Here is a 25,009-nt window from a genome sequence, read left to right as displayed (position 1 = left end):
CATATTTTGGTATCTGGAAATGCAGGGATGTGATAACAAATATGTAAAATATGGTTCTGAATTGGACAGAGGGGCAGAGGCTGGAAGGATTTTAAGGAGCATAATAAATGTCTCTAAAAGACTTAGTAGAAATCTGAATGTTAAAAATGCTGCTGGCGAGGGCTCATGAAGAAGTGAGGAACATGTCATTGGGAACTACAGAAACAGAAATCCTTATCATGCAAAGGCAGAATACTTAGCAAACTTACGACCCGCAGTTGTGTGGAAAACGGAATTCAAAAACGACGAATTTGAATATTTAGCTGAGGAGATCTCCAAGCAAAGTGTTGAGTGTGCTGCCTGGTTTCTTCCTGCTGCTTTTAGTAAAATACAAGAGGAGACAAATTGAGAAAAGAAATGATAAGGTTTCAAGACTTGCTGATTTGGGAAATCCTTGGCCTATCCAGGTGGCAAGAGATGCCAAAAGTAAAAGATTGTTCTGAAAACATGTTATAAAGAAGAGGCTGGGCTCTTCGCTGACACCTTGGAAAACCAAAGGGTCAGAGTGTTCGGCCACATAGAGTATCCTTCCAAGAGATTAAAAGTGTTCCTAATAAATCTGCTCAATCAATACAGAGGACCTATAGGAAATTTAAGGGCACTAGCCCTCAGCCATCTCAGCAGAAAAACAGAGGGATTATCTTGAAAAGATCTGTGGATTCGGCTCTAGGGAGGGAAGAAGGGAGGGGAGAGGAGGGAGGAGAGGAAAATGAAGAGAGAGGTACAGATATAGATATCGATGATATAGATAGAAATTTGTTCTAAGTGTTCTAAAAGAAGCATGCAAAATGCTCATTTTGACAATAATTAACTCTGACTATAAAATAGGAGGTTTCACAGAGGTTACAGAGGTGAAAAATAATTTAGAAACTCTTTGGTACTTCTGCATATTTTCTATAAGCCTAAAACTAGTCCAAAATAACAGTTTTTTTTTTAAAGTGGGTCATGAAATTAGAGGTGTTGCCAGGAAGACTATAATTTTTTTAAAAATGAGCATATACGGAATACCTGCTAGGTTACTAGGTCCTATGCTAGACACATTCAGTTATTTCATTTCATCCTTAAAATAATTCTACAAGGCCCAAAGATTAGCCTTCTTATTCCTTAGAAAAGGAAGTTCAAGATAATATAGTTTAACTAATTGCTGAAAGTCACTCAGAAGCTAAATATATCCAGACTCAACATGTAGATCTAGCTGATCTCAAAGTCTAGCTAGTTTTTTCCTGGCAGAGAAAGTACCATGAGCAAAAGCATAGGCCTCAATCAGGTAACAGCATATAGTCCAGTCTGATTAACATTCAGGGAACATGTGGACACTGTTGGGAGAAGCAATTCAAAAGCAGGTGGGGAACCATGTTTTTCCTTAATGATATTGACTAAAAACAGTTTTAATACTGCAACCACTCTATTTGCCTTACCCATCATCCAAAGGTATCCCATTGTCACAGTTACCCAACAACCAGGCCAACATCTCATCCGAGAAAATAAATTAAATCGTTTTCCTCATGCTCTCCACTACTAGATATCAATGTGTTTGTATATGGCTCCAGGGACTTGGATGGATACTGAAAAATCTAAGAGGTCCCACTCAAGTTTGCAGAAGCCCCAGGAGGTCTAGGTTAACCCCCTAAGAATATTTAGGGGGAAAAGGCTGGTTGTGAAGTTATCACTGATAGTTCTGACTTATTTTCAAGCTGGTACAGACTGGTCAATAGAGCTGTGAATTTAAACAAAACCCCGTCTGGAGTTATGAGTTGGCCCATATATCCAAACACTGGTATCAGATCACCATAAATTATCTACACTTGTGCTTACCTTACTTACTCCCTTTTCTAACTACCCATACAGCTTCAAATCCAGGTGAATATTTTGCAGAAGAGCGTCCTTAAAATGTGAGCTTAAAATGGCTCATCTGATTGAGTTGTTGAAATACAATGGCATGGTAAAAATGCTTATGGCTTATGTCAAAGGGTTTAGCAGCCCATCAGATTCTAAGTGATTCTGAGTTGACTGAGGCTATCAGTTCAACTAATGTCACTAAAATCTCTAACAAAAAATACTGTGTCAATAACACAAGAATGATGATGTGGTATATTGAGAAAGGTATGTTTGGGTGATTATATATGAACCATTCTACATTTGCCCCAGCCCATACAATGAACCTCTCTGATTAGTAGCTGATGGACCTGCTATTAAGATCTCAAGTTCATTAGCAAACATGATATAACAAAAAGTGCCTTAATTTAGGAACCAGAATAGAATTCAAGTCTTGGTTATTAACCTTATGAGTAGCCTCTGTGACCCTATTCCCTCATTATACCTATACCTTCGTAAGATTGTTTTGAAGATAAAGTGAAACAATTAAAGTAAAAGAACTCTAGTAACCACAGAACAGTGCCAATAGTGCTGTGGCGCTTACCAAGGCATGGTAGGCCAGTGGTGCATGACATGAATCAAATGAGGTAAATCGGACAGCATCTTCAGGGAAGGGAAGGTCCTTTGAAGTGATTATAATCCTCTCAATCACATCAGGAGAAAAGCCAGCATCTGCCTGAAGCTGAATACATAAAAGTGCTCAAAAGATATGTGTAAGCTTGAGATGGTAAGATTTGGGGCCCATGATTCTCTTGTGAGAATGAGTTTGCATCACAGAATTTAGAGGACTAGAACAGGACAAGGTAAAGAGAGCCTGCAGCAAGGACAGAGCAAAGGCAGATCTAAAGCTAGGCCCAGATCTAGATCCAGACTTATATCCCCAGTGTCACGGACTAGGCTGAAGGCCACTGGCCCATGGTGATGTTGGCCTCCCTCAAAGGTTGGCATTCAAGAGAAGAAACCTATCCCATTGGTGCCTTTCAGACCATCTGAAGAAACAGGGCTTCTTTACTTGGTCTGTGCCTTATCAACTGGAAAATCCCCTGGGTGGCAAATAAAAATCAACTTCCTAACACCTGCAGCAAAGTGTAACACATCTATTTTGAACCAAATTTACGTGGCATGGGCCTGAAGTCTCTGAACATAGAAGAAACATAGAAGAAACATCATCGCTAAAAGGTGACCTATTTAGCACCTGTGGAATTCAACAAAGAGCAATGTAGAGTAGCTACACAGCTTAGTCAACATGGCAGGAGGCAATCAAAACACAAAGCCCAAAGCCACATGTGGCCCTTGTTTTAATTTGTTTCTTAGGCAGGACCGCAATGGGAAAGGAGATTTCATAGCTTCCTCATGTATGAAATCAGGTGCAGGTTCTGAACAAGAAAAAGATTAAGAAAAAAAGGATGTTTAGACAGAAAAATTGTATGGGCAGTTTAATAATGCTCAGGCAAAGGGATGGAACTAACATTTAACTTCCAGTGCGTTCCCTGATTGAGAGTCCAGACTGTGGTAAGAACTTTTTGACCTGAAATTTAAAAAAAAAAAAAAAAAAAAAAAAAAAACTTGTCACATTTTTGGAGTGCTTAAAATATTCCAAGCACTATTACAAGTGCCTTGCATGTATTAAGTCATTTAATCCTCATAACAACTCTATGAGGTAGTATTATTATCACCTATATGCATGAATGGACACCAAGGCCTAAAGATTTAATTAACTTGCTCAAAGCCAAAAGCCAGTTGGGTTCAAATCTACACAAGCTGGCTTTAGACTGCGCTGACTGTGCCACACTGCACTGCCTTAGGTACAGAAAAGATCTTGTGTCTACAGTGGCCAAGAGAAAAAAAAAAAACTGGGTCAAACTTTGACTAGAGGGTACAAATAAAGGCTGAGGAAGAAAGGAGGACAAATGATAAAAAGATCAGGTTTTTTAAAGAGAATCTGTTTCCAAGAGTAGTTGTGATTTTGTGTGTTTTGTATTCTGTGATTTTACTCTGCTGGATCTCATGTAGAAGGGTGAAAGAGTCAGAGAAAGGCCAAGAATTCCAAGGATATGATGTTATGAGGCACAATTCCCCCAGTTTCTTGAGTGGTGTTAGCAGTTAAGCACGTAGAAGCAAAAGAGCTCGAGGGGGAAAGCTAGAGTGTAATCCTATCACTTGAGAAATCCTTAGTCATTTGCTCAGTTTTCCATGTTTTTACATAGAATACAGCATGGGCTATGGAGTCAGGAAACTGTGCATCCTAGTTCTGACACTTGCTGTGTGTTTACATACAAAATAGTCCCCTGGGCTTCAGCTTTCTCAACTATTAAATGAAGGTTGTATCTATCTCTCAGGGTTATGCGAGGATTAAATGCAGTAAGTAAAAAGCATAGCAGAGTAACATACACTACTCAACAAATGTTAGTCGCACCCCTTTGCCTAAGCATTATTACCAAGAGTCCTAAAAGACCTTAAGCCTATAAAAAGAATGTGATAGAAAAAAACTCCACAAAATTCTTACAAGTTATAAAAATAATATAGGAAGGTCTGAATGAAAACGCTCTAAAATATGTAAGTCCAACAGGTCAGTTGGCTAAACCAACTGTAGTAATGAAGTCAAAGTTTGATGTTCATATTCCTTCATTTTTGTTCCCACAAGGTATGTTATTGTTAAAATTTGCAGACTCCTTTGTTTAAAAAGGAGCCCAATAATTAAACTGGTGTTAAAACAAGGTCCAGAGGTTTCACAACTTCGGAGTAAAGCTAAAACTAGTACTCTTGCAACGTGAATAACAGACTCATTGAATTAAGATTCTCTCTTTTTTCTTTCAGTACCAGTATTTATGATGCAAAAATAAAAGTCCAAAAACTTGGTGAGGATAAAATGTTCCCACAAAGTATATAAAATCTATAAATACCAAAAGAAGCTGGAAAGAATTCAAATGAGATCATGAGAAGTTTGCTTCAAGTTTAATACCTTTTTCCTTTTAAATAACAAGTTAGAATAGCTCCATAAATACAAAATTAAGCCTCTGATACTATACTCACACACTCAAAGGATGAACAAACTTCAAAAATAACATATTTTTCTTTGACAAAATCAGTAAATTGGCAAGCTTGTCAAAGAATCATTTCAGTCTAACATTTTACTTAGTGGATAAATATTTGTCAACAATCTGTAAATAGTATAAATGCTTTTCTCAAAATGCTACGTGAAAGAAGCCAGGCACAATAGATTACACATTGCATGATTCCATTTATATGAAATTCTCAAACAGCAGAACTAATGATAGAAAGCAAACCAGTGTTTGCCAGGGGCCAAGGATAGGAGCAGGGGATTGACTGCAAAAGGAAAAATGAGAAGTTTTCAGGGTAAAGAAAGTGTTCTGTATCATGATCACTGTGGCAGACAGACAACTGTATATATGTTTTCAAAATTCACTGAATTTGACACTGAAAATTGGAGAATTTTGTGAAAATTATACCTCAATTTTTAAAAAGTCAATACATAATAAATCAATATGCATTTCAAAGAATCATTTCAGTCAAAATATTTTACTTGGTAGACAAATATTTATTTGTAGAAAATCTATAAATAATATTTTTTTCACAATCACACTGTTTACTTGCTGCCATGTTTATTACAAGGAATAGCTTTTCATTTTCTTCTAGAAAAACAAGCAAAACCAGAAAGTGCTTGGAAAGTGACCTTGAATGCAATTTAAAACCCTACAAAAATGCTGTATAAACTCAGTATACTAATGCAGTACTTGGCAGATCTTTGAATATTTTTTCCAGAACATAACAGTATACCACAGGTTGCAAATTCAGGTCATACAAGGGCCAAGTGGATGACATAAGTGAGCAGCATGGCGGCAGTGGTACTGTGGCAAAGTGGAGAGCACAAGGCTCTTCCCAAGTGAGCCACCACCGCTTGGTCCTGCAGACTGATGCCAGGAAAGAACAAAGGCCTCTGTGTAGCCAGAGCCTCTGATGTTTAAAAAGAAGCAGAAATCTGGACTTTAATGTGAAATAGCCCCATTTTTTAGAATAATGGTTCTAAGTGTTTTTTACAACACTGTATGGGTCACACAAAACACATCCATAGATAGGATTAAGACCTCTGGTCCACGGTGTATGTTTTCTGAACTTTTTCAATAGCATGGTCTTGCCGTCTTTACAACTGCTTACCACTTAATTTGTATAGTCTAGAATAACATAGAATGTTAGTGCAACTCAAGTAAAATTCATCTTAAAATTACATGAAGGCTAGTCACTTCTGGTCCCTTACTGAAAAAAACAAGTCCTGTTTATATTCTAAGAATATGGGTTGGTAACAAAATAAAAAAATGACTTAGAATTAAGGGAAAAGTGGTGAGGAAACAATGAAGAAACCACTACTTTAATCAAGATCATAGTCAGCTTCCAGACTCCAGAGCAATAAAATAATCCACATGCTGAAATTTGAGAACTTCATTGCCCCAACTAGTCCAACCTGGCTGTAAATTTCGAGCAAACAACTCCAAATATTCCCCATCTGGCTTGATGTAGTCTTTTAAAACCTCTGTTTAAAAAAGGGAAAAAACACAAAAATTATTATTGAGGAAGGAATCCACTTCCTTTTAGCAGTTAAGAGTAGAAACAGAGAAATATTTCATTTTGTTCTTAAAAGACAGCAAATTAATTTCAAGGATTTCATCACAGGCTTTACTATTTATAGTTAGAAAGCCATTTAAAATAAGTACCCTTGAGACTGGGAACAATACCATCTGAATTTCCATAGTCCTGGTTTACTGGTTTCATTTGTAGATGAGAAATGAGGACTTTAACACCTACTAGGTGACTTTTCAGTTTTCCAATACTGCTGATATATCTCCTGAGTATTAACTTTATTTATTTATTTAATTTTTTTTTTTTTTTTGAGACAAGAGTCTCGCACTGTCACCCAGGCTGTAGTGCAATGGTGCAATCTCGGCTCACTGCAACCTCCACCTCCCGAGTTCAAGCAATTCTCCTATCTCAGCCTCCCAAGTAGCTGGGATTACAGGCACATGTCGCCACTCCCAGCTAATTTTTTGTATTTTAGTAGAGATGGGGTTTCACCGTGTTCCCCAGGCTGGTCTCGAACTCCTGACCTCAGGCAATCCACTCGCCTTGGCCTCCCGAAGTGCTAGGATTACAGGCAGGAGCCACCGCACTCAGCCAATTTATTTTTAATAAATATAACCCATACATGAAAAAGAGCTCTAAAAAAAATTCAAAAACAACCCATTTAAAAAAAAAAAGACAAAAGTCTCTCTGCAATATAAACTTTAATAAAATAATAATAAATGAAGAGCTGGATATAGATAGAAATACTGAGAACAAATAACTAACATTTAAATAACTAGCCCCCTTAGCAGTAAATTGGTAGCACTAAAAACATCTCTTCATTTTCAAATTATAGATCCTTCTTTACCTAAAATTTCATCATGGTACTTCCACAGTTAACTATTCCTTGTATTATTCAATGTATTAATAACTACTGAACATTGTATTTTGTTGGGGAAAGAGCTGTAAGCTAAAGAGCTGTTGTCTACACTAAAAGAAAAGAAGAACACAGAAACTTTTTGAAAAGCACATGTTCACTCAATTGGATGACAAATACTTAAATCAATTTAATCTTGATCATGCTGCTGGTTAGCTATGCTAACCACCTAATAGGAATTTGGTATAAAATTCAGATAAGAAAAATCACTAGAAAAGGTAAAATATGGTTCATAATTGCTATGTAAGATTGTGCTTGGAAGAAATCTATCAAATTTAGGAATGATAAGGGTTCTTTAGGAATACTAGAGACAGGTAAGGTTTAAAAGAGAATATATCAAATATTTTAGGTTTCATCATGTTCTTCAGTTGCTCTCACAGCAAAATACTTGTTCATCTGTCAGAAAGTACTGGTCCTGTTTAGCAAAAATCAAAGAAGAATTAAAAGGTTTCACTGTCTATAATTCAAGTGAACTCAAATTTGGGCTTTGATGGGTTCTAGGAGATACTGGCACGAAGGCTTCTAACCCTTTCCTAAGTACATAAATTAAATGCTACTAACCTTGAAAGAGAAAGATTTCCCTAGAGTCTTAGAGGACAATAACCCTACATGGAAGAACTTTTCCATTTTCTTCCCATGAATTTAACGCCTTACCAGCCTCAATTCACTTTTAATGTGGTCTAAGGTTACACTGAAGAAAGGTTTTGTTTGTTTTTGTTTCATTTGTTCAGATTTTTGGTACGAAGATGTTAGCAACCCTATTTTAGAAATTTAAACTGGGGTCAGCCAGTCAAAAATGTTTCCTCTTCTGAGCACCCACTATAATCAGTGTTATAAAACTTAAACAAAGGAAGCAGAATATCCATGTTTTATGAGAGTTTACAATCTAATAGAAAATAATGGCCAGGTACTTGGATGGAGTGGAAAAATACATACAACCTAAACCCATTTACTGCCATCCTATTTTCTCAATGTAGTAAGTTTTTGCAAGGTTCTTTTCCTTTCTAGTTAAGAAAAACAGAATATTAAGTTGTGTTTTTATAATGTTAACTACAATTATTTTATTTCAAAATAAGGGAGAAGAAATAAAGGCAAATTAATAAAAATGGATTATTCTGGTTTTTAAATATTAATTTAAAAATAAATGTGAATGTATAAATTTAAACATGAGTATGACACATAAACTTCAACAATTACATAACAACTGGAGTTAGTAAAACACACTTTAACCAATGGAGCGGATGCAATCTGTGCACAGCTAGTCATTTCGTTTTTGCTCTGAAAGTATGGGGCAGGAGTAAGAGAGAAGTGGCCCAAACATCAGTGCATATAATCCCATCAACTAAACTTCACTCTTCAGATGGAAACTGTTAGTATGTAAAGCAGTAAAAAGAAGTGGAAATTCCTCTAAGGTAAAACGTGAAAGCTAAAATTTTGATTTAAATACTTTATTTCATGATTTTCCTACCTTAAATCTTCAAACAATATCACTTTATAATGTTAGGTTGTAAACCATAGCTATTGATAGCTTATCTTTCAATCAGAGAAAATTTCAAAACTTATGCAAATGTATCATTTTGAAATGCCATATGCTACCAATGTGGTCTCCTACATTTTGCAACAGAAATAACCAATTAAACTTAAAAAAAAAAAATCAGGGTGTTTCTAAATACAAAAGAGAAAACATTTCATTTTATGAATTTGCATAAAACAGTTTAAGAATATTTAAATGTAAAAGCTGTAAGCATTATATACAGAATATATATCATCCCAAACCCCTAGAGTTATGATTTCAGGGTAAAATATACTGCAGAAATCTGAGAGATGCTTTCTGAAATATATAGAAACATGAACTATACTAAAAATATATACAGTAACATGAACTCAAAAATAAAATATTACAATATTTCCTATCACTACTTAACCAAAACATAAGATTTTATATATATATGGAGTTATTCAGATGTTTCCTCCAGAATCTAACTTTTGTTTTTAAATGTTTTCAGTGCTAAAAATGTGTTTGTGCTGCTCTCTACTGGGAATGAGGAAGAACTGCATTTCAAAGATATAAGCTGTAATGCTTTAGGGCAAGACTCATTTTTTTTTTTTTCTTTTATTATTATACTTTAAGTTTTAGGGTACATGTGCACATTGTGCAGGTTAGTTACATATGTATACATGTGCCATGCTGGTGCGCTGCACCCACTAACTCGTCGTCTAGCATTAGTTATATCTCCCAATGCTATCCCTCCCCCCTCCCCCAACCCCACAACAGTCCCCAGAGTGTGATGTTCCCCTTCCTGTTTATTCACTATTTTAAAACCTGTCTCCTGAGGCTCATCTTTAAATATAACTTTATTTTATTTTAAAGGAATTGACAAATAGTTTACTATCATTTCAGAATGAAAAGTTTATGGTCTTAGCTTTTGAATTTTTAAAAGAAAAAAATAAGGTTTGAGACAAACACTAGCTTTGTTACCAAGTGATAAATAAAATTCAAATGAGAGGAATACATATACATATATAATCAGGTATTACTAGTGCCAAGTATAATTTTTTTTTCATGAGGAACAATGCAATCTCACCTTCACTTGAGTTATATATTAAAGCATTAAAGGTCTATGACAGTCCAAAGCATAAGGCAATCGATTATTCACTGAGAATCCTTCTTAGTCAAAGAATGGATTATCAGGTAGACATCTGTATATGTCTCAAATGAAGTAATACTATAAACACCCTTCTAGAGGCTGGGTGCGGTGGCTCATGCCTGTAATCCCAGCACTTTGGGAGGCCGAGGCGGGCGGATCACTTGAGGTCAGGAGTTTGAGACCAGCCTGGCCAACATGGCGAAACCCCGTCTCTACTAAAAATACAAAAATTAGGCATGGTGGCACACATCTGTAGGCCCAGCCACTCAGGAGGCTGAGGCAGGAGAATCGCTTGAACCCAGGAGGTAGAGGATGCAGTGACCCAAGATCAGGCCACTGTATGTGACAGAGTGAGACTCCATCTCAAAAAAAAAAAAAAAAAAAATTAAAAAAGGACCCTTCTCCATAAACTATTTAAGATAACAGAAATCCTAAGTGCTAGCAATAAAAATTCTCTAGGAATTTGTATTCACTTTCTACATTTCCCAGGTCATAAACTGCCTCATATTCTGCAAGGTAATATGAGCTCCCTGTAGTTTTCCTGAGTGGCAACTTGTAGCAGTTTTTTGTTGGTAGAATTACCAAACTAATAAAATATGTATTCCTGAAGAAATTCTTTGAAAAGTAAACTTTGAATATCAAATTCAGTATCTCTCAAGGACTTATATTTCTATGTTTTTAAACTCTGACTTGAAAAATTTAGCATTCATTGAGCTTCTATCACATGCTACGGAACTTTAAATATAACTAACTCTCACAACTCTAGAAGACTAAATATCATTATTCCCTCTTTAAACAAGGACTTTGATACAGAAAAATATTTGAGTGACTTGCCCAACTCCCAGAGCCAGGATTCAAAATCACATTAGTCCATTTCTAAAGCCAAATTCCCCACTATTCCCTGCTGCATAGTTTCATTGAATGATAAACATTATACTAAAGCATTAAGACTAGTGAGAATTTGCAGGCTGCAGCAATTACCTGTCAATGTTCCAGAAAAGCAACACTACCTTTAAAAAAACGTAAAACTGAGAGCCACTAACCAAATATCAAGGGACTTCTATCTCTCTGACTACTATTCTGAGTTCCTGGTTTTAGAACAAGCAAGGGATACAGCCCCGGTAGTAAAATAAAGGGTCTAGCTGAACTGCATCCTCAGATGCCCATCAGCATTCTTTGTGTCAGCCCAGTGATGGGAAGCAACTGATAGCAAGGGGAATCTGAAAAATGGTATAACTGGAAAAGCTGAGTAACATAAAACTAATCTATTCTCTATTTCATAGAGATAGGCAAATTCTGCTATGAATTCTGCTATAAAGTTTTAGAATATTCATTAACAACCTACGTCTGACTTAATTTCCGAATCTGTAGGCCGTTTAAATACTAAATGTACGCTTTTTTTCAAATTTGACAAAAGTGGTAACAATTCTATTTTATAAAAACATACCAGCAAGCGGTGGCTTATGTGAGTGAAGAGTACAGGGCACGCTGACAATTAATTTGTGGTCTGGAATGGGGAGCACGTTTACATCTGCATTCCTAATTAAACAGAACAAGAAAGTAAACTATATTTTAAAAAACAATTTTCTATATATAAGCCACAGCTGCATTGATTTTTGTTCTCTTTCTGTATCTGATTTTAACACAAATTTTACAATCAATGAAAGAAATTAACAATTTAAGTATTGAGACATTCCTATAATTTCATTTTCTATAATAATGACAATTACACACTAGATAAAACAAAATATAGTTTCCTGTGCCATACCATTCATTCTTTTCTACACTGGACCATTTTCAGATTTTCAAAAACATAAACATTTTAAAAAGTCAATGATTACTAAGCTAATCATTTTTAAAAGCGTAAAAATTAATACATGTATACAATTTTGAAAAATCACCTTTCCTACCTCAATGGTAGAGCAGTTTTTTCTTGAACTCTCCCCAGTATAAGACCTTCATAGGGCTTTTTGTGTGGAGAATCTAATGGGAACACAAATTCTCCTGAATTGGTTATCTGATAGGAAGGAGCCAACAAAAGAGGGTTATTTTTTCCCATCACTATAGAGCTTCCACACACACACAAAAGAAATTAAACCTCCAGGCTAGTGATATTCAGTAAAAATACTATGTGAGCCACATTTATCATTTTAAATTTTCTAATAGAAACACCAAAAGAAGTAAAAAAAAAAAAATGCAATGAAATCAATTTTAATTATATATTTAATTCAATCTAACATACCTGAAATACTGTCATTTCAATATGTAATCAATTCAAAAAAGTTATTGAGATATGTTACATTCTTTCTTTTGTACTATGCCTGAAATCCAAAGTGTATTTTATACTTAATAGTACATTTCAGTTTGGACTAGCCACATTTCAAGTGCTGAAGTGTCACATGTGTTAGTGGCTACCATATATATTAGACACTGCTTCTATAAGACATTTTTTTAAATATCATATAAATATTTCAAATATAACTTCATTATCATCTTGCACATAAAACAATCTCTACTCTTAACTAAAATTGATTCCTGGAAACCATGTCATCAGTAATTTATTAGTTCATGCAAATAAACTAATAAATGAATTACTAATGAACTAATAAATGAATTAGCAATATGACTAAGTAGATCATAATAACACGTTTCCCTTTAGTTACAGGAAATAGTATCATTAAACATTGTCAAAGCCAAAATTAATAAGGATAGAAAGCGGGTGGTTGATAGACAATACCTAGTCCAGAGACTGGCCCTTGGCATTATAAATTCAGAAATTCAATTTCACATTTCACCCTGGGATGATCATACTCTCAAAGACTCATTTAAGCTAATCAAACTAAAAATAATTTAAAATATCAATTCATTAATTTACCATGGGAATATATATTTTCACTGTCAGAATACTGATATCTGTGAAACTCTTTATCCGATATCAATGTACCTAAACAACCAACTCAGTAATCAGAAAGTCTTTTATCTCCTCTAGGGCCAATCAGACACAGCATATCCTACAAAAAGTGCTGTATAAATACTGGCACGTTGGGTAGTTTTTATACTCAATGCACATTACCCCTCCTATCATAACAATATGTATAATTGCCTAATAAATGCTTCATATAACAGATGATATTTATGTTTTAAATTCTGGTCTTATCATACCATCTCTTAGAACTGATAACTACTACGGATTAATAATCTTAGTTTCTATGTATTAACATTTTACTGGGTTTGATTTCAAAAGGTGACCTCCTCCTGACTTTGGTCCCAGTTTCTGACTATAAAAGAACTATCATAATAGGCAAGACGGAACAGGGTAGTATACTCCTATCACAGTCCTATACCAAATCAACCAACACTAAGACCAAAGGACAGCATGAAAACAAAGATACAACTGTAAGTCTTTGTCAAGTCCCATAACATAGGTATAAATAAACAATATACACTTGTCCCCTCTTATCCACAGTTTCACTTTCCAGGGTTTCAGGTACTCATGGTCAACCGCAGTCCAGAGATAGGTAAGTACAGTACAGTAAAATATTTTGAGAGAGAGACCACATTCACATAACATTTACAGTATATTGCTATAATATTCTATTTTATTATTAGTTATTGTTTATCTCTCTATTTATAAATTAAGCTTTCTCACAGGTATGTATGTATACAAAAAAAATTATATATGGGGTTCAGTACCATCCATGGTTTCAGGCATCCATTAGGGGTCCTGGAATGTATCCCCCCAAGGATAAGGAGAACTACTGTACACAGCTTTTAGAAGATATTCCAGTAGATGAAAAAGTATACACAAAGCCATAAAAAGTACAACTCCACTGTGTCAAAAATGAGTATGCTTGCAATATAAACATTAAACACTAAAATAATAGCTTGGATTATCTTTTCAAAATTTAGGAAGGCGTTTATAGAAATCATCTAAATAGTCAATGTAACTTTAAAAGGAAACCTGATGAACTCTAAATTGATGCCTTATTTTTCTGTATTTTTTGGTAATCTTGTAGCATGCAGAGATATTAAAGATCATTCAACCAATTCTAGAGTCCAAATCATTTCTTTCAAAAATATGCACAGCAGCACAAAAGGCACTGAGGACCTAAGTTAAGATTTAGAGCATAAAAGGTTCTTGGTTCTGGCATCTTCCTATCCCCTCTACAATGGTTTACTTTGCTATTCCTTGCCCTCATCCCCCACAAAATAAGAAAAAGAAATCACAAAGGGCGGTTGAAACTGTGAGTATATAAAGGGAAGAAGATGAAGAGTAAGACTATTTCTATGTTTGGTGATACACAATTCCCCAAAGTTTTTGTTTGTTGTTTTTTAAACTACAGACAAAATCAGAGCTTTTAAAAATTTCATCCTGATATCTTCCAGACTGACTTCCCAAAGCCAGCAGTTTGAGGCCCCATTACAAAAAGACATACAAAAAAAATATAGCCTTGAGAATAAAAATATAAAAGTGGTAAGCAGCAAAGCAAAAGTCTGAATTAGCCCATGTTGAAGGAGTACAGCAGTGACATGTTGAGCATTACAAAGTAGATGCTACCTTTACGTGACTTCTATCAAGCTGTATTAACAAATAAGCTGACTTCTGAACTTACTTTCACCCAGTGCCACTCAGCAACTACCTCCACAGACCAAGAGGGATAAAGTTCTTCCTTTATAAAACGTAGGTGCTTCTGTCTATTGGTCACCCAAGTAACAAGAAGACAGTTTGGAGCAGCCAATTTAGGGATAGGTATTTGCTTTATTTGCAGGGGTGACAAATAACTGTACCTAAAAATAAACGGAAAAAAGGATGAGCAAAATTCACTGCAAAAGAAGAAAACTAAGCAGGGATAAGACATGCATAACACAGACTCCACAAATGCAAAGCTCTTACTGCTATTTATTTGTGTAGCAAAATATAAAGCCACAGTGACACCCAGTGGACACATTATTACACACAAGTCAAAAATCACCTTTTTTTTTAACTAGTTTAAAATCGTCAGGCTGTATTTTTTTTCAGTCACTTCTAAATGCATTACATTTCAGTAATTTTACTATTTACAACATGTTTTCTCCAGTTCAAAATTAAGCAAATATTGTTGTTTAGATCCCATACTCTACGTTACACAGGAGCCCTGTCACAGTGAGTCTTGAAACGAGTCTCTCAATAACCTAAGTCAAACCATACAAGCCTTACCTGGCACCAAATCAGTGTTGCAAAATTGGTAATGCTAAAGCCAATCTATTCCAATGAAGCTTCTCCTAGCCCTAGAATCCTCAAACCCTGCACAAAATGCTGACTCCGTGTCATCTATCATCTCACCTACCCTCATCTCCACCCCACTGCATTTGCAACCCCCAATCTATCATCTTGCTTTTTGCCTTCCCAGTCAATTCCACTGGGTTCTCTAAAGCCCTCATATTTTCATTTTGTAAAACAAAATCTATAATCTTGTACCTCCTGGCCATAGAGTATAATGGCTAATTTGTCCTGCAAAAATACTACTTGCTCTACAATATTCAATCAAATGAATATGGCCCCTTCTCCAACATTCAGTGGAAGGGGAGAAGTCATTATTCTCCTGGCTTCCCCATTGCTGCTTCTAGGATATAACTCATCCACCTTTGCAAAAAAAACCCTGTTCTCTTTGAGAGGTATGCTATCCAGCTATGTTAACCTCCACTGTTCCTCACTGAATCCATTTCATCCTCAACATATTCAATAAGGACTTAAGCTCTGAGATCCCACTACCTCACCAACACAAAACTGGCCATTATTCTGAACAATTTCAAAGCACAATCCATATAATGTACATACTTCAACTATTTTTCACCTAAACAAATACAACTGCCTTCATCCCACTTCCATAATCCACTCCAATGCCATAACCTGGACCCTGTCGTCACTCACACTTGCTCCTTCTCTGAAACCATAAACATCAATCTCTGGCAATAACATCCTATGCCTCACCTACTCTTTGACCTTATCTAGCAGTTTATTCCTGATTACACTTACTCTTCTTCCCCGTGGACCACCAATCGTTTCATTGTCTTCTCACTAGCACTCTCAGTTCCCATCCTCCCTTTACCCTTCAACCTCACAGTTCCTGCAAACCTCCAATCTTAAATCAGTATCACAATTTTATTCAACTTGTTTATATAGGGAAAATCAGATGAAGAAAATGCAGAAGAACTGGGTATTAAAAGTTTATAAAATCCATTATCAGGATCTTAAAGTACTCATCAATTCTTTTACTCATCCTTGGTCAAGTACCACAAACCCTCACCACTTTTCAGATCCCTTGACCAAACTCTCTCTTAGCAGGTAAAGTTAACTCATACATCAGTAAAACTAAAGGCCGCCAACCTCCCTCAACTACCCAACCCTAACCCCTCTCCTTTATATACCTTTACTTATCTATTTCCATACATTTCCTCTTAAAGGAAATGGCATGATTTCACCTATTAAAGCTTATACCTCCGGTTGTATTCTCTTATTCCCATATACTAGTATCTTGTAATACCAATTATCCCCTCCTTATTTTCAACTTCTCTAGTAGTTCTTTACCATCAACCTACAAATATGATTATCCTATCTCATTTGAAAAGAAGACGAGAAAAGGAGGAGAGAGGGAGGAGAGAGTAAGAAGAGGAGAGGAAAAGGTGTGGAGGGGAGGAGAGGAGAAAGAAGAGGACAGAGAATACAGAAGAGAAATTCCCTCAATTCCATCACCTTCCATCTACAACTAAGCTAAGGACTTGTATGCAAATCCTACTTTATCTCCTTTATTTTATTCTTTAGTTGACTCCAATGAGACTTTTACCACTATGCCTACTCTGAAAAAAGTAAATGACTTCCTAATGGCCAAATGCAACAAACACTGGAATCCAGCTCTAGCATGTGACAACTGTATGTCAGGGACAATCAATAAGTATTTCTTAAAACACATAGGGCTGGGTGTGGTGGCTTATGTCTGTAATCCCAACACTTTGGGAGGCCGAGGCAAGTGTATCACCTGAGGACAGAAGTTTGAGACTAGCCTGGCCAACATAGTGAAACCCCATCTCTACTAAAAAAAAAAAAAAATACAAAAAAAATACAAAAATTAGCCGGGTGTGGTGGCAGACACCTGTAATCCCAGCTACTCAGGAGGCTAAGGCAGAAGAATCACCTGAACCCAGGAGGTGAAGGTTGCAATGAGCCGAGATCATACCATTGCACTCCAGCCTGGGTGACAACAGCGAAACTCTGTCTCAAAAAAAATAAAATAAAATAAAAATAAATAAATAAATAAGCAAAAGAATTCAGATCTCAAGCACCCAAGTTTCCTGCCATCTAAACAAGTGCTCTTCCCGCAGACTAGTATTTCTCATAATCGAAGTGATGAAAGAACTAATTTTGCTACAGTATGAAGAATGTCAGGTCAAAAATTTGAAAGTACATGGTTTCAATAACTGCAGATTCCTTGATTGCCTTAATTTAATTGGGTTGATTTGTGTGGAGAAAGAGGAAATATTCATATCGCCTCTTCTAGCTCTAATTTCATAGAAATTACTGAGCAAATTCTAAAATATGCATATTTATGTGATACAATGGAAAGTATGCAAAAAAAAACAGAAAGAAAATGGCGAGAATGTGGAAAAACTAGACCCCTCATTGCCAGTGGGAATATAAAATGGTGCAGGCACTGTAGAAATTAGTTTGATAGCTCCTCAAAAATTTAAAGATAGAATTACATGGTGTAGTAATTCCACTTCTAGGTACACATCCAAGAGAACTATTAATAAAAATACATCACCCAGAGTTAGCCAAACTGCAAAGTCTGAAGTCGCAGTCCAGAAGACACCTCACTTCTAAAACCAACTGCAAGTTAAGGTAGTTTCCAAAGCCACCCATAGGATCAAAAATTTGCTAAACTAACAAAACTTACTGAAAGCTTTTATATTCATAGTTACAATTTCTCAGGGGTAAGGATACAAATTAAAATCAGTCAAAGAAAGAGACTCAAAAGATACTGAAGAAGTATGACAACTGAACATGTATAATCCAGACTTTTATTTGCTACAAAGAACATTCCTGGGACAATCAGTGTAGCCTGAATAATGTCTGTACATAATAGTGCCAAATCAATAAGAATATTATATCAATGTTGATTACCTATTTTGATAATTACATTATGTAAAACAATTATCTTTGTTTTTAGGAAATACATACTGAAATATTCAAGGCTAACTTACCCTTTCTCTTAATTAATTCATTCTCAAGTAACTCACAAAAAAAGTATATAAAGATATAGATATCTACACACACAGAAAACAGATACATGAATTCTTTGTATGACTCTTGCAACTTTAAAAGAAACAAATCTGGCCAGGCATGATGGCTCACACTTGTAATCTCAGCACTATGGAGGCTGAGGCAGGAGGATCACTTGAGACTAGGGGTTCAACCTGGGCAACATAGCAAGACATTGTCTCTACAAAAAAAATGTTTAAATAGCTGAGTGTAGTGGCATACACCTGTAGTCCCAGCTACTCAGGAGGCTTAGGCAGCAGGCACATCTGAACCAGAAGTTTGAGGCTGCAGTGAGCTGTGATTGCACCACTGCATTCCAGCCTGGGCAACAGAGTGAGACCCTATCTCAAAATAAAAAAAAAAGAAGACGAAGAAGAAAAAGGAAAGAAAAGAAACAAATCCTACTGGCACAGCTCATAAACAAGAAGCATAAGAAAGGTGAGGATCACTGTGGAGAAGAAGAAATTTCATATGAAGTTTAAGTCAAGGAAATTGGAATTTTTTAGTCTAGAAAACCGAAAAGTGAGAGACAATGTAACTGAAGACATTCATTAGAATTAAAAGGAAAAGACCAGGCACGGTGGCTCACGTCTGTAATCCCAGCACTTTGGGAGGCCGAGGCAGACAGATCATGAGGTCAGGAGTTCGAGACCAGCCTGGCCAATATGGTGAAACCCCGTCTCTACCAAAAATACAAAAATTAGCTGGGCATGGTGGCGTGCGCCTGTACTCTCAGCTACTCGGGAGGCTGAGGAAGAAGAATCACTTGAATCCGGGAGGCAGAGGTTCCAGTAAGCCAAGATCACGCCACTGCACTCCAGCCTGGCAACAGAGTGAGACTCCATCTCAAAATAAAATAAAATAAAATAAAATAAAATAAAGAATTGAAAGGAAAAAAATGTTTAATGCTATTGAAAGGAAATATCATCTTAGTAAATAACTTATCGCCGTAAGAAGTAACATAAACTAAAAAATTAAAAACAAATTTAAGAATGAATTAGACAAATTCATTCATAACACTTCATTAAGAAAAACTAGAAATATCTTGGCACATATTTCTAAACTTTAGAATTCGATATCAAAGAAGACAAATATGTTGTCCTTTGGTGTTAACAGAAACAGCCCTGAACTGCTTCTGGCATTAATAAATGCACTACTTTTGACATTCTTACACTTATATATAGTTACAGTTCAAGAGAATTAACTAGTTAAGGAAATTAAGCTGTTAAAACTATTGAAAGCATTTTAGTAGTTTCAGATAATCTATATCATAAAGTAATGCCAATAGTATATTAAACTATAATGTACAAAGGACTACAGTTTTTTTAGAAAGCAAATGCTTTCATTTCCACTTACCTATTACTTCTTTTAACTGATTTGTTCTGCCATGGTGGATCTATCACAATTACATCAAATGTTTTCCTATCTGAAAACAAAGATACAATTTCAGAAAATACCTTCTCTATGTGATCACTTTAAAAACTAAACATGTTCTTCAAAACTCAAGTGATTTCACTATGGACACGAATATAATGGAATGCACCAAAAGGATCTGTATATAGCATTTATTCAAACAGAGTAATTTATCATTAAATATTAGATGTTTCCTTTACCTCTAGAATTGTATCATAATGTTACCTATTGCAATTTTTGCAGAGACTATCTGCAGATGACTACAGCTCAGTAAGCTGAACACTAATGATCTGTGAATTCCCTATGCGTCTTGTCAGCCATATTAATATAGTTCTAAGAAATCTAGGTCTTTTTTTTACTTTTTATTTTAAAATAATTTCAGCCTTTACAAGTGACTTATTGGCCATAATAAAACTTCTCCAATTATTTACTAATGTACTTTTTCTGACCCAGGATCAAAGCCAGGATCAAACATTGCATTTAGCTGCCATCCCTCCTAACTCTCCTCCAACCTGGAAAAGTTCCTTGGTCTTTCTTCGTCTTTCATGATTTTGAAACTTTTAAAGGCTACCAATTATTTTATAGGATGTCCCTCAATCTGGGTCTAGTATTTTCTCATGATTAAATTTAGATTACTTATTTTTTGCAAGAGGACCACCAAAGTAATGCCTGCTATGCCCTATCAGTGCAACATATCAGGAGATAAAGGATGTTAAAGAGTCTTTGGTTAAAGTGTTGTCTGCTGAGTTTCACCAGTTTTTCCCTTGTAATTAACAAGTATCTTGGGAGGAGATACTTTAAGACCATGAAAATATCCTGTCTCATCTTTTCATCCACTATTTTGACATCCAATTATTATGGTGTTTGTCAGATGGAAATTCTCTAGATCCATCATTCCATTCATTTATTAACTGGAATTTTACTGTAAGGAAGAGCTGTCCTTTCTCCCCCTTTTATAAACATAGGTATATTTTTGTAAATGTGTACAATCTCATAAGTAATCAAAAGAATGCAAATTAAAATAAAGAAGTGACACTTTTTAAGCTATTAGAGTAACAAAGATCAAAAAGAAGAGAAAAAATGTTCATGCATAGCATGGTTTTCTCATTAATTTGTTATCCTGTCATTTACTCTGAAGAATTTATGGCACTGCTACATGGATAACCACTCAAGTGTAAGATGGCTTGATAGCAATTAAAAGAAGCTTTTCATTAGTAAGTTGTGTTGTAGTTGCTCAATAACTTAAAATTTTGCTATAAAATGTCCAAATAACAATAAACAGCACATTAAATTCAATCTGATCAATATACCTCAAAATGACCCTAAGCAGCAGGTATTATCATGTCCATTTTATAGACTGGAGACTGGGGCTCGGTTTTGTGAAATGAATATCCCAAAGACTCACAGTTAAATAAGCTTCAGAATCTAAAGTCAAATACAGGTCTGTGTGACTGCGGACTTCAATATTTAAATTTTTTAACTTTGTACAGGAAAATGTTTCAAGATATTTTAGACAATGAGCTTGAACACTAGCCTAAATGGTATCCTTTATACAAGGCTAGGAATGATGTGGGAATTGATATTCATAACTGAAGTGTTTCTACTTTGCTATGAAAAAAAGTTAAAAAAAAAAAAGTGATTTGGTTAAACACAACTGCATACCAAATTCCTAAGTACAGAGAAGTAACTATATTTGTTCTCTTAGAAATTAGCTTTTGACTCTTTATTCACAATATTTATTTGTTTAAAAAAAGCAAAAGTCAGCACCTTAAAATTAAACCTAAGAGACAAATAACCCAAGGAAAAGTGTCTACCCTATCCTCATAAATGCTGACCCATCTTCAAATTTCAGACTAGCTCTTAACTTTTCAGCCCACGGAAAAATTATCTTTTTCTAATAACAAACACAATAATTACTTACAGTTTAGAAGTGGTTGCATACAAGAAATGTCAGATAAAAGAAAACTGCTTTTCGGTGGTAGCAGGTATTTCTGTCCCATTAAAGTAATCACTTTTGTAAGGCTAGAGTTGTTTTCAACAACTCGCAAAAATAAATCCTGTTCTGTAACAGATGTATCCTCTTCCACCAATTGTAATGTCTGATGTTCCATTTCATTCAGAGAAGGCAAATGCTTTGCCATTTCACATAATTCTGACAAATTGCAGGTGTCAAGTGGTAAAGTAATGGGCTTACTACCCTTGTCCTGTTTTTCAAAAAGTGGATAAAGAAAACCACTTTTGAGACCTTCCTGGATTAATTGTAAAGATCCATCCAAAATCAGCTCCCTGATCTGTAAGAGAATTTTAAGTACATTAAAAGAACGTTGACATTAAAAAAGAACATTGACTGTGCTTTGAATATCTGAGTTTATAAACTGAAATCAAAATCCTTAACACTTACAGTAAAATAATTCTGTACTACAATGAAAAGAATGTGCGAGCACGCCTTTGAACTGCTGTTTCCCAACTGCAGAGTGAAACAACCCTCACAAATTCACCGACAACTAAATAACCAAACAATACATGTAAGAAAATATATCCTCAAACATGTATAAGGTAAATTTGATAATCTGAATGTTTCTAGAAGAAAATGGGATTTCTAATCTATAGGGATTGCATGAGGAAGTATCTGCTCTTCATTCCTTTGGGAGGAGAAATACATCCATAACATGCTAAATTATAAAAGGAGGTCTCAGGGCTGCCAACCTTTCAATAGAGGTTGAGTGGTAGCATATTACTCCTATATAAGAAAAAAATCATCATCATCATCTATAGGGAGAATTAAGTTTAAATCACAACACTTAATCTTAGATTTCTCTGGTTATCTAATTTTAAAATAAACATACCTTTTCTTTCACAAAACATAGCTTGAATTATAAAGAAAAACATAACTCTATAAAACAAACATATAAACAAAGTTTTATAAAAATACAACTAAAATAATTATAAAAAATAAAACCCAAGTTCCCCTTCTGGACAAGATGGAGTATCATGGATCAGATTTACCCTTTCATCTGAAATTACTTTTTTTAAATGCACAAAATATGTTTGTTTGTTTGTTTGGTTGGTTGGTTGGTTGGTTGGATGGTTGGTATGTTTAAAAAAAAAAAAAGGCTTTCAGACTTCAGATGCCATGCAGTGTAGAACAGTGGTCCCTAAACAGCAAAAACAAAGGACCGCTCCAGCTTACTGCCTTCAGAAAGTTCCCAGGCACAGGGAAGACACATGCAGAGTCCAATAGTCTCTCTGAGTTAAGGAGATGGAGCTTGGAGTCTAGAAAGGCCAAGGAAGGTGCCAGAGAGGAGACAGCATAGACAGAGCTCCTAAGAGCTGCAGGGGATCTGCCCAGAATTCCAGCTGAGTCACGATCAACACATGCATGGGATGAAACTACCAAAGGCAAGGAAGGAAGAACCAGATGAAATGACCCGAGGAAACAATCCTCAGGGCTCACCCAGGGCTGAGAATAGTTAGTGCTCCCCAATGCCAAAATGGAAAACCTCATAACTCACAGAATATCAGGCAGACAATTCACAAGGGCATTGCCTCGGCAATTGGGAAAAAAAAAATAGCTCTAGACCAAAGTCTGCTCTGATCATAACTAAATGAGCTTAAAGAGAGTCTCAGAAAGATCAACCAGTTGCAAAGAAACTTTTTCTGAGAATAAAGCTCAAGAATATTTAAACGAATATGAAAATATGAACTACCCAAAAAGCTAACGTAGAAACATCTTACAAAAAATTTAAAATTATCAGGAATGTAAAGAAGCAGAAAAATTTATTATAAAAGGAAAAAATCACCAAATGGAAACATAGGAATGATACAGATGATAAAATTAGTAGAAAAGGTTAGGTAGGTTTACTTGCAGTCCAAATAAATATATTGGGAATAAAAGTAAAAAGTGATATTAAGGTATTTATACTATATTCATATGATCAAAGATGTAAAGGAAAAAATGAGCATATTAAGAAGTGACATAGAGACATAAAAAAAGGACCAAATGTGTCCAAAATGAAGACAGAAAAAGTATTTGAGGAAATAATGGCTGAAAATTTCCAAATTTGCTGAAGAGGATGAGGAGGAGGTGGGGGTCAGGGGAGGAGGAAGAAGAGGAGGAGGAGGAATCCGCACTATGTAACATCCTAATCAAATTGCTAAAAGAAACAGTGATAAAGAGAAATGTTCAAAGCAGCGAGAGACTTCCACTGGCTGGAACAACAAAGAGAAACAGTAGCAAGAGCTTTTAAAACATTAGGCAAGGAAGGACAGTAGTCCTAAGCAATGGGAAAGAAATCGATAGCCCCAGCAAATTGCCTGGAGAGAGCTTCCAGGCCATAGAAAGGAAGAATCTGAGCAGAGCCTGGAAGAATCCCTGAGTTGAGGAGACGGAACTGAGAGTACAGTTAACAGTTCACAGGACAGAATATCAGAGAGGAAAGGGCTCCACAGAGAGAGAACTCAGGAAATCTGCAGGTAGGCACACTAGAGAAATTTACCTATGTACTGATCAGTACAAGTGTGTGAAGGAACTATCAGAAGCTGGGAAAATGAGTACCCCAAAAATTTAAAAAATAAAAATAAAAAAAGTATCTGATGCTCCCTAGGGCCAAGAATAGTGCCTGTTTCCACCACTCAGATGGGAACACCTCATGATTCACAGGGCAACTGGGAGACAATTCATCCTGAGTCTCTGAGCAGAGGCACTGACAGCTTTTGTTCCAGAAAAAATTTCCAAGGATATGTATACAACATGGAAGATGGAGTAGTGTCTCCCCAAGGCAGAGGATAGACTTGCATGCTGTCCAGGTTAATAAAGTCTCCCTCTGGGGCAAAAGGTCAGACAGGTTTGTTTGCAACCCACTTAAAAGATGAGAGTTCCCTAAGCTTGGGATCCTTAGCTGTGAATCAAAGAATTGCTGCATGCATAGGAAACCCACTGCATGCACAGCATCTAACTATGTTGATTGCCATTGTCCTCATGTGACATGGGGTGCAAAGGGAGCCTGTGAGCATAAAGCACATGCTGTGCCAGGAGCAGTAAAATCCTTTGTCCCTGACCTAGGAGTCTCCTATCTTCTGCTAGCATCCATGAAACTAAGGCAAGCTAATTTGTTAGCTTCCAAATAGGGTAAAATTTCAGACACTTCACAGTTCTTGACAGGGGTACTGGGTAATTAGACGGATCTTGCATCAGTATAGGGGCATAATTAGCCCTAAACACTATTC

General features: G+C 35.8%; 1 protein-coding gene and 1 non-coding gene across 3 annotated transcripts in view; one reads left to right on the top strand and one right to left on the bottom strand.

Annotated features, from left to right (window-relative positions):
- Window positions 1-4,847: 4,847 nt before the first annotated feature.
- Window positions 4,848-25,009, bottom strand: part of METTL4 (methyltransferase 4, N6-adenosine) — a 33,881-nt gene continuing 13,719 nt past the window's right edge. Inside the window, exons 4-9 of one of the 2 annotated variants that reach the window (XM_003817885.4) lie at window positions 21,705-22,074; window positions 19,727-19,796; window positions 14,688-14,862; window positions 11,985-12,091; window positions 11,522-11,613; window positions 4,848-6,463 (exon numbers count right to left, since the gene is read on the bottom strand). In XM_003817885.4, the coding sequence (XP_003817933.2) occupies window positions 6,318-6,463; window positions 11,522-11,613; window positions 11,985-12,091; window positions 14,688-14,862; window positions 19,727-19,796; window positions 21,705-22,074 (960 nt within the window). In that variant the 3' untranslated portion in view covers window positions 4,848-6,317. The remainder of the gene's footprint in view (window positions 6,464-11,521; window positions 11,614-11,984; window positions 12,092-14,687; window positions 14,863-19,726; window positions 19,797-21,704; window positions 22,075-25,009) is intronic. The other variant, XM_034943533.3, reaches the window with a different exon arrangement.
- LOC112437824 (small nucleolar RNA U109) lies at window positions 22,397-22,531 on the top strand. Its single transcript, XR_003026332.1, has one exon. It is a non-coding gene; the product is annotated as a small nucleolar RNA U109 (small nucleolar RNA).

The sequence above is a fragment of the Pan paniscus genome, chromosome 17 (genome assembly GCF_029289425.2).
Source record: "Pan paniscus chromosome 17, NHGRI_mPanPan1-v2.0_pri, whole genome shotgun sequence".
NCBI lineage: Eukaryota > Metazoa > Chordata > Mammalia > Primates > Hominidae > Pan > Pan paniscus.
The sequence above is the reverse complement of the archived record's forward strand: the minus strand, read 5'-3'. Positions and strand labels throughout refer to the sequence as shown.